Source organism: Passer montanus, unplaced genomic scaffold (assembly GCF_014805655.1).
Source record: "Passer montanus isolate IOZ18808 unplaced genomic scaffold, ASM1480565v1 scaffold10, whole genome shotgun sequence".
NCBI classification, from domain to species: domain Eukaryota; kingdom Metazoa; phylum Chordata; class Aves; order Passeriformes; family Passeridae; genus Passer; species Passer montanus.
This window is the reverse complement of record NW_024356505.1, coordinates 39376527-39387127: the sequence shown is the minus strand read 5'-3', so window position 1 is coordinate 39387127 and position 10601 is coordinate 39376527. Positions and strand designations below refer to the sequence as shown.

Below are 10601 nucleotides of genomic sequence, written 5' to 3'. Positions count from 1 at the left end.
TGTAGATTCTTTTCGATTGAAATAGTCTGTTCATATTCTACTCTATTTTATTCTGTCTTATTCTATTTTGACACAGAGTTTCAGAGAAGTAAAAAATTATTTTTCTAATATATATTAATGCTGTGTGTAATTTCTGGTATTCTGTAATCGTCAAGAACTTTCTTTCTTAGGTTACCTGTAGTACTGGAAATAAACACTCAGAAGGAAAAATGGATCCCTTGTTTTGGCCATCAGAAGCTCACAGATTTCGACGATTCACCCCCGAGTCCCTGGCAGCAATCGAGGAAAGGATTGCCAACAAAAAAAAGGAGCAAGTCAAAGTTAAAGAGAACAAAGGAGTTAAAAAGAACAAAGTTAAGGAACAAGGAGCTGAAGAAGATAAACTTACTCCTCAGCTTGACCTGAAAATCTGCAAAACGTTGCCATCTCTGTATGGGGACATTCCTGAAGAGCTGGTTGGGGAACCCCTGGAGGATTTTGATCCGTACTACAGTGATCACAAGGTTTAAACTTCCCAAAGCTTTTTTTTTTTTTTTAATTTTTGCCTGCTGAGCTCTTAAGGGATAGTAAAAACTCTATTCAGGAGGTGCTGGGGTTTGATTGCTCTGTAGATAGAATTTTAACATTATTGACAACTTTTGTGTGGGAGTTCTAAGGTATGCTCTTCATTACAGAATGAAGAGGTATTTTAAGTTCTGTCAAGAATCAAAATTAATTATGAAAACATGATATGTGTTTTGTGCACTTTATTAGTAAATACATTCTGGGATGAGTGATGCTTGGTTTTCCAGAGCAGTTTCTCTGATGGCTGTGGGGCTGAGCTCCCTGTTGCATAAACAGAGCCTGCCCAACAGTCGGTTATGCTGGAATTGCAGATGCTTTCACTGAAATACAAATACTATACAAATTAAGGGAGGCCATTTAGATATTTGCATTACTTTGTGTAGCAAACCTATGTATTTTCATTGTCTTAAATTAATTTTCTGTAACTTTATGTCTCACTGGCTTTTTTTATTATTTCATATTTATATTGCACATACATCATGCTATTCCAAAGTGGATGGTGATGCTGACTATAACAGTGTATAAAGTAGATAGTCTAGGAATCCCTTATAAATTAAATACTTAAATTAAATTATTACTACTGTCGAGGAAGACTTGATCTGAAGAGCAGAAGGTTCCATCCAGTCCTTGTTGCTGTTTCAATGTGTGGTATTGGAATTTAATAATTTTATCAGAGAGCGTGCTTTAGACTTTGATCTTCCAGATACTTTTTTCTCAAAGTAATCAAAGTGATACTATTGAGTAGAACTGAGGTTGATTGAGTTGAAGAAATTTATATTAAAGTCAGGAAACTGTGTTTTTCATTCAAGAGATTTCATTTTTACTATATGGCAAATGTGCTGAGCTGCATGGTAGCTTAGAGGCAATTTACAGTGTTATGTGACAACATAGAGATATTTCAAAATTAAAATTTTTGCTTTGACGGGCTGTCCAGGATTTTGGCAGTGCTACACAATCTGCATCTTGTAAATAATCTCTTGTAGCCTGTAAAACTGTCTAAGAGTAAGGTATTAAGACCATTGTTACAGTCCCAGAGTAGTAATTTAATTACTTTGACCAAATGAATATGATTACTTGCTCTTCATATTCATTCCCATTATGGCTTCTTCCTCTCAGGCAATAATGAACTTCAGTAGAGCTGCTTTCCTTCAAAATGTGTATAATCAGGTCACAGCTCCAAGTAAGAATAAAGGAAAACTGTGCTCCTAACTGCAGTTACATACAGCTCTAGATGCAGTCTTGAAAAACTGAACATGTAATTTTTAATTCATTTAAATGTTTCATGTACTATGAATTTTTTTTTTCATAGACTTTTATGGTGTTAAATAAAAGGAGGACTATTTTCCGGTTTACTGCCACACCTGCCTTGTTTATATTTGGTCCTTTTAATCCAGTCAGAAAAAAAGCAATTAAAATTCTGATCCATTCATATCCTTTCATTGGTTTCATGATGTGAATCTTAAAATATTCTGTGCCATTTTCTGTCATTCTGTTCCTGCTTTTTTTGCTTTTATTTGGAATTATTAATTAGTGGAAATTGGTCTTTTAAGGTGAACATGTCTGAACATGTCAAACATGTTATGTCCCACTAGTGTCCTAACTCCCAAAACCATCTCCACATGCAGAGAATTCATTTTTATATTTAAAACATGAATTTTACCCAGTTGAGAAGGTCTGATCTTGATGGGGGATTCTTGGGATGGTCCTGTGGATAGGAATTGGATTTTGGTGATCCTTGTGGGTCCCTTCCAACTCAGGAAAATTTGTGATTCTGTTATAAGTTTCTTTGGAAAACACATCATAAGTTCTGAGCATATTCAAATGAAAAGTTATTATTTGAATGCTTGTGAGGTTTTTGGGTGTGAAAATCAGCAGCTTGCATGAACCTCATTTTGTACAATACAGAGGTTTTTTCCTTGACTTACTATTCACAGTTTTTCTTGGCATTATTACATGCACTGTGCTACTCAATTGTATGGCCATGACTATCCCTCACCTTCCTGTAAAAGCCGGCTGGACTGAGTAAGTACCTCACTATTTTTCCAAGGATACTAACACGCAGGACTGAAAAATTTAAATAAATTATGTGGTGGTCTAATTCTGGGGCTTGAAAATGCTCAGATAGACCCCTGAGGAAGGCTGAGGATTGTTATTATATCAACCAGTCTTTTGTGGAGATTCAGTGCCTTTTCTTAGAGGCTCTCACCATGTGCCCTTTTTTATGTCTTGCCTAATTTTGCCATCTGGTGTAACAGAGGAGGTTGGCCCATTTTTCCTTTTGAGGATTAAATCTTTTTGAGAGACTGTGCATCAAGATTTTAACTTAATATCTCTCATTCTATAGTAACAACTTGAATGTTGCCTCATGTAAAAGCTATAAAGGAGTAAATATTCATTCTGTGCTTTCCTCTGTTTCCTGGTGACTCTCCTAAGTCAGTTGTTCCCACTAAGAAGCCAATTATTTGTAATGTCTTGCTTCTTTTGGTACTTGTGCACTGTATCCAGTGTAACTTGAGTACATATTCCAGAATTAAATCTGGAAAATGTGCCTGGAGCCTCAGAAGTTCTGTAATTTTAATTCCTTTTATTTCGGGGTAAGCATGGTGATAACTTAATTTTCTGTAGGATTTCTTTCAGTTCTAGTGTATTTGTCAGAATAAATTTATAAAATGTGCAAATTTTACAGGCTGAAATAAATCTTTGTTGTTCTTGTTCTGCCAGAATGGTGAGGCTTTGAAATTTCCTAACCTGCTTTAGAACATAAACACAGTCTTGAAAATGTTTCCTAGGGAAATGTTAGCTATCTTTCATCCAGAAATAACATCATATGCTTATGTGAGTGTTTTTGTTTGTAGATATAGATGGAAAATTTACTAAAATTCAGGAGGACATCTTGTCCCCACGATGCTTCTGAAAGTAATGCAACCTGTCCTATTTTGCTTCACATTTTCCACCTTTATCTCCATGCAGGGACTAAATCAGAGAAAAGATAAAAATGTGCCTGAATGTGTATCAGTCTCATTGGTATTTTTATTTCTGTAACTTTAATATATACTTTCCTTCTCAGACATGTTTTCACTGCTGTATATACTGCTGAAATATTGATTAAAGTAGTAGCAAGAGGATTTGTTTGGAATGAATTTACTTTTCTTCGAGATCCATGGAACTGCTTGGATTTTTCTATTATTATTGTAATGTAAGTAAAATTCAGTTTTTCTTTTACACTCAGGGGACAAATAAGAGAAAATAACATTTGGTGTTGCTGAAAGTCCTTACAGTTGTTGGCATCCTCCCTGCTAAACTGTGCTTGAATCACATTTTGCATGTCTGCAATGAGAAAAACATACTTCAAAATAAGGCCTAAATTAAAAACTCATCTTAGAACTGTGTGATTGTTCTCAATTTAGTCTTTATTTGAATTTTGTCAAGAGGTAATTGCATAAACAGCCCAAGCCAAGCCTGCCTCTTTATGTTGTCTTAGCTGTACTCTGGATCAGATGAAATTAATTTGAGAAGGGTCCAAAATGGGTCACAAGGTGTTGAATTACTTGGTAAATAGCTGATGAAATTCCAGGCTCAAATGATGCTCAAATGATGCTCAAGGAAGAACACACCTTGTTTTAACAAATTCATGGGCTCTGGAATAGCCTCCACTTGTTGGGAAGATGCTGTTGGAGTTTAAACAGATTGTTTTGTAAAAACACCACTCCAGCATGCAGTCATGCTTAGAGAAGGAGGTAGAAAATGAAGACATTGTGGGTAAGAAGTAAAGAAGCAGAACATACATTATTTCTCTGTGTAGCCTGTGTTTAAATTCAGGACTTTGTGTAGTTTTGCACCTCACATGTCAAAATATGTCAGAATTAAAAAAGCTACAGTGAATATGTATATCTGTAATTCCACATATCAAAAAACTACATAGAGAAAATCTCGCATGAAAAGACAATTGCAGAGCAGGAGCACAGTTGAAGTGTACACCACAGAGACAAAAAGAGAATAAATAATATTTTTCTTCCTACAATGAGAGCTAAAGGCACCAAATGAAGTTGTCAGGTGGCAGAATAAAAAAGAAGGGAGCAGTTTCTAACACTACATGTAGGTTTTTCCTCATTTGTAAATAATAGGCTATATGTACACAGATGTCATCACACACATCTATATATATATGAACAATTATTCTTATGGGTAACAATGACCTACTAAGGAGCTTGAATACTGTTGAGCATCAGCATCTATCACCAGATAGTTACTGATACTTACAACTATCACAAGACAGTCCAAGAGCTGCATGAAAAAATTCATTTATGGTCCTTTTTCCCTGTCTGCACCCCTAGTTAATTAGTGGTCAGCTTTATAATATAGTACCTCTATCTGGTTTTTTCCATGTCTTATAGTAGAACGAAGAAAACTATTTAGAAATTAGCTCAACTGCTAACTCAAGTGTAGTTATTACTTAGGGTACTTGATAATTATTCAGAGTTACAGACTAGGCAAAGCCAATGTGCTCTGATCTGCTGCTGGCAAAGTCATACTCTGAGGGGGAGGTTGCCTTTTCAACCATTGCTGTCTTGGATTTTTTTATTGAGACTACTTTTTAAGGAATTCTGTTACCAGTTATGAGCTTGTCATGAGGTGAGTCACAATTCATGTCCTTTCTGACATGAAAGAAGTCTTAGAAAATTTGGAGTAACCTGTTAAAATCTGTATAGACTACGAAATACTTTGAAATACTGATTTGATGAAATTTTCTAATTGTTGAAATGTAAAATTTGAAACAAGTTGCAATACTCAAGTTCCCACTGACTGTTTAAGGTTAGGAAGACCCATGTGGTGCAGAATAATCACATTATAAATCTACTGTTGCTCAACTTCCTTCTCCTGAAGTGTGTATTTTGTTTTGAGATAGCAGCAACATGTACTTTCATGAGAGAAGTCTCAGTGTAAGAGTATGGTTATGACAGTGGCAGCTTTATATTTATTTGACATTTTGATGGATAAACTCTTCCAAAGCTAAAGCCTCCAAATCCACACTAAGTAGGAGCTTCCTGTATTTCTTTTTGCACTGCTCCAAAGCCCCTTTACATTATATCCATGCCTAGAAATGGACTTAAATTCCTAATTTTAGGCATGTATCTTAGGATATATTTTCTGCAGTGTATTCATTACTGCCTGCTCCATAAGCAAATGCTTTGAAAAGCTCCATCTTTGTCATTCAGTTGAGTGTGGGTTAATTTTGCAGGTACATTACTGCATTTCATAGTGTTGGCAATGTTTCAGTTCTTCGAACTTTCAGAGTACTGAGGACTTTGAAGGCTATTTCAGTAATACCAGGTAAGGAATAACACATCTTACTGATTTTCTCTCTGCTTCGCCAGAACATGAATTCTAATTCCACTCCTGTTCTTGTCTTCCAATTTTCTGGTCACTTTTTTTCTGTGATCCCAAGGTGTGGCTGTTTTGCACCCTCAGCAGCACCACCTAACACAGATTTTAAAAATCATCTTTCCTTCAAATGATTTTGACAAATCTGCTTCACCAGAATGTAAATTCTAATTCCACTCCTGTTCTTGTCTTCCAGTCCTCTGGTCACTTTCTGTGATCCCAAGGTGTGACTGTTTTGCACCCTCAGCAGCACCACCCTAACACAATTTTAAAAAATCATCTTTCCTTCAAATGGTTTTGACAAAAGCAAATTTGTATTATGCTTTTTTTTTTTTGGTCTCATCACTAACGTACATTTTTATTTTTTTTTTTTTTTTTTTTTTTTTTTTTTTTTTTTTTTTTGTCTCATCACTGATGTACACTTTTATTCAGCCCAGTGCCTTTGTCTCTTTAATTTGTCTTCCTGGAAGAGCCCACTGTCTGTAATATGTTTTCTTAACATAATATTTCTGAACCACCATATTTCTGGTTTCATGTTCTACCTCATTAGCTAATCCTTGTCTGGTTTATTTCCCAGAATGCTGATTTCACAATTTAAGACACTTTCATTTGTTTCCTTACTGACCACAGCCACTGTCTGGATTGGGTGTAACACATTCAACAGTGTGTTGCATATACCATCCAGATACTCAATATTTTTGTAAGTTGTGTCCTTAATTAGGGTACCAAAGAATGATTTCAGAGTCCAGCTGCAAAAATTGACTTGAAAATCTATAAATTACTATGTATCTCTTGATTATAATATATATTAAGTTTATAATTTCCATCTAATTGCAAATATATTTTGATCTTTTGATGAAATTATAGCATTAATGAAACATTGAAGGTGTTTAATTTTAGTGTAAAAGCCACACATCAATAATTTGTCTTTAACAAACTTGAAGCTGTCATATCTTGTCATAGAGGAACATCATTACATTCCTTTTCTCACTTTCCATGTTATTGGATCTTATTTTCCTAGGTCTGAAAGTCATTGTAAATTCTCTTGTTGAGTCTGTGAAGAAGCTCTTGGATGTGCTGATCCTGACTGTGTTTTGCTTGAGTGTATTTGCACTAATAGGCCTCCAGCTCTTTATGGGCAACTTAAAATCCAAATGTGTCCTCAACAAAACTATGTACAGTGACTCATTATGTAAGGATCCCAAGATATATGTACCAAATGAGGAAGGTAAATGTTTTTCTTTTCTCCCTTTACATAATCTGTGTGTCTTCCTATGTATGTATTAATTTTTCACAGGGATATTAATGTATAGTTGCATGTATTTCTGTTAAGAAAGTTTGTCCCTCCATTTGCACAAGTAGTAGTATGAAGTCTCTGGGACAACTGAATATGAGATTAGAGAATCTTGGATATGGAGAAAGATCAGCAATCTGTGAGATAGAAGGGACTGAGTTTTCTATAAGCATTTTCTTCTTTATCTCTGCATTGCACAGGGATACTAATTTTAGGGGTACTGCACAGGGAATGACTTTTTTCCATCACTTACTCTGTATTACATGGATTTTGTCTACTCCTCATAGAGATTCTTATTTTTACTAAAGATCAAATAAAATATTACATTGTTAGTTGTGCAGCAAATTGTTACTATTTATTTTAAATTGCCAGAGAGAGAGATCTGCTGAGAATCAGTCCTGTATGCCCTTTGCTGGGAAAGGATCTTTCACAGAGGTTTGATCCATCAGAGTATTTATAAAATGCAGTAATGTTTGGTTTAGTGACAGAAAACTATAGAAAATTAAAACTTCTGATTTTATGATTATTTGATTTTTTTTTTTTTCATTAGAGCAGTGCTACAGATTGAAAGACTCTTCTGAAATATTGCTGTGTGGGTACACTGCAGATCCCAAGTAAGTGGACAAAGCAGTTTTAGCAGTTTCTTAATTTTTTCCTCCAGATGAATGGTGGTTTTATTTCTGGTCTAAAGGAATGGTGATGATTATTCAGGAGGGAGAAATGGATCTGTGGGTGTGTTATTAAATTAAAAACCACAAATTTCACACCAGAAAAGGAATGAAGTACAAGAATGCAGCCAATTTTATTTGTACTTTGTTGCTAATTACTGGGAGTATAATGATAAGGTAGAATGACATAAATGAGAAGGGGAACAGATCACTAAAGACTTTTTAGATATTAATAAATTCTCCTCTCCTCATCTTGGTGAATTATTTAAAAGTAAAGGTGTTTCCATTTTTCCCCACTCTGTTAAGACATATCCTACACCAGTGAGAGTTTTTGTCTCATCTCAAACTAAGGTTTCTGTCTAGTTTTCTTTACTAGATAAATGGTTTTCTGGAATGATGAGATATGAATCAGCCCTTCTGGCAGGAATGTTTTTGGGAATAATGAAACCTCTTTTCAGACAAACTGAATGAATCTTTATTTGTCACTGTGTATTGGATGCTTTCAGATTCAATTGAATCTCCACATAAGTATCGTTTAACATTTCTTTTATGGTTTGAAGTGAGTGCCCAGAAAACTATACCTGTGAGAAGATTGGGAACAATCCTGATTTTGGTTACACAAGTTTTGATCATTTTGGCTGGGCCTTCCTCTCTGTGTTCCGGCTGATGACCCAGGACAGCTGGGAGCGTCTCTACAGACAAGTGGGTACTTTTTTACCTGCTGGAATGACTTCAGATGTGCAATTCAGAGCTTTATGTCCAATAGAAAAGTCTGTATTAGTTTTAACATTATTGACATCAATTTTCTTCTAAAATTAATGTAAATATTAAGGAAGTAGAGTCAAGTGACTGAGCTGTAGCACCTTCTGCAAAGTGATGTTGGGTGGGAGCAACCCTGCTGTGGATGCTCATAGTTTTATTGGAGAACACACTCAGGTCAGTGGTTAAGAGCTAAATAAGAGTTAAATATTTGTATGTAACCACCCAAGGATTGGGATATAGAGCAGATCCAGCCAGGGAGCTCCCTGCTACTGCAGGGAATGTGAGGATTTGTCACATTCTCTGTTCGTCTTCCTTTTAAGTGCTGACACCTCACCAAACCTTTCGGCTCAATGTACACACTTTCATTTTTGACAACATGGTACTAAAAAAATTGGGGACTTTATGTTTTGATTCTGAGAGTTGAATGTAACTTCTCAATTCTGTGATTTTTTTGAAAAATGATGTAAAAATACCTGTGGAGAACTTCCTGGATCCCTTACATCTATACAGTGCCTTTGCCAGACAGGAACAATATCCTCTGTCTTGTTCTGTACCTTTCATATTGGCAGATTTTAAATCTTTTTTCCATCAGCCTTTATTAACTGTGACTTTTTAAAATGGAGGCAACGCCTTGTGCCATTTGAACATCACATGACTTTTCATTTTAATGTCTCAGAGCTTAATTTTGAACCATCTCTTCTGCTACCTTTTAAAAAAATATAAGAATCAGATGATCAGTCTAAATGTTGTCTCTGATTCTGTAATTAAAACATCTTTCATAATTGTATAGATAATCCTAGCTTTCATCTTTATTGCCGAGTTTAATTAATTTCTTCCACAGTCACCTGTTTATGTCTTAGCAGATGAATTTGTGTTCTCATAGCTTAAACTCTGATGATCATTTGCCTGATTTGCTGGAAGACATTTGATTTATTTAAGAATGTATTTGTTAATTCTTTTCTGCAGTACATGACATTATTATGTATAACTTAGACCAGAAGCAGATCCTGCTGTTGTTCATTGACAACACTGCAGTGTATTAACCTTTTGTATTGCACAGAAAAACAAATTGTTTAATGTTATTTTGAAATTGCTTTGTAAATATGAGTTTGTTTGGAATTTATTACCACTTTTAACTTTTCCTCACAGACCATCCGTACCTCTGGAGTGTCGTGCATCTTTTTTTTTATGGCAGTCATCTTCTTCTGCTCATTTTACCTCTTCAATCTGATCTTGGCTGTGGTAACTATGGCATATGAAGAGGAAAACAGAGCAACCCGTGCTGAAACAGAGGCAAAGGAAAAACTGCTTCGGGATGCCAGACAAATTATAGAGAAGGAACAGGTTTGTAAATTATCATATATTATCTGTAGTTCCTTTTGTTTTCTGCTGTTTGTGAATTATGGAAATAATGCTTGGAATTAAACATGCGCTTCACACAATACTTTCTGACACTTCATTTCTCTTTATGTCTTTACAAATGCATATATGCATGTATATATATGTTTACATACATAAAGGTTCCTATGATACAAAAACTCATCATGAATCCAAGTTAAAATATACGAAGTTTTAGGATCTGCAGACCTGACATTGTAGAGGAATGGCTTTCTGGCAAGAAAGTAACTTTCATGGCATTGTATGAATGCTGCACTCCATAGTTTGCCCTGTTCTTGTACAGTACCATTATTGCTGTGCCCAAAAATTCCTTTCTGTGGGTATCCCTTCCTGATATTACTGCAGGAAGAAAGCATGAGTGGATACATTTTATCTTCTACCTTAAATGAAAAATATCTCTGATTTACTGCTAGCAGTCAGAAAGGTCAGGCTTGTAAAAAGACAAACAAATTCTCTAGCAATGATCAAATTTCATCTTTAAAGTGTTAGGCATCACCATTTTACCAAGTTCCTCCTCTACAGTTGTTGACAGC

The 10601-nt window shown here is 35.2% G+C and overlaps 1 protein-coding gene across 1 annotated transcript in view; it reads left to right on the top strand.

The window, feature by feature from the left end:
* The first annotated feature begins 209 nt into the window (after window positions 1–209).
* Window positions 210–10601, top strand: part of LOC120500606 (sodium channel protein type 5 subunit alpha-like) — a 31248-nt gene continuing 20856 nt past the window's right edge. Inside the window, exons 1-10 of the mRNA XM_039705738.1 lie at window positions 210–503; window positions 1874–1992; window positions 2497–2586; window positions 3632–3760; window positions 5804–5895; window positions 6968–7180; window positions 7549–7568; window positions 7796–7854; window positions 8469–8610; window positions 9820–10014. Of these exons, the coding sequence (XP_039561672.1) occupies window positions 210–503; window positions 1874–1992; window positions 2497–2586; window positions 3632–3760; window positions 5804–5895; window positions 6968–7180; window positions 7549–7568; window positions 7796–7854; window positions 8469–8610; window positions 9820–10014 (1353 nt within the window). The remainder of the gene's footprint in view (window positions 504–1873; window positions 1993–2496; window positions 2587–3631; window positions 3761–5803; window positions 5896–6967; window positions 7181–7548; window positions 7569–7795; window positions 7855–8468; window positions 8611–9819; window positions 10015–10601) is intronic.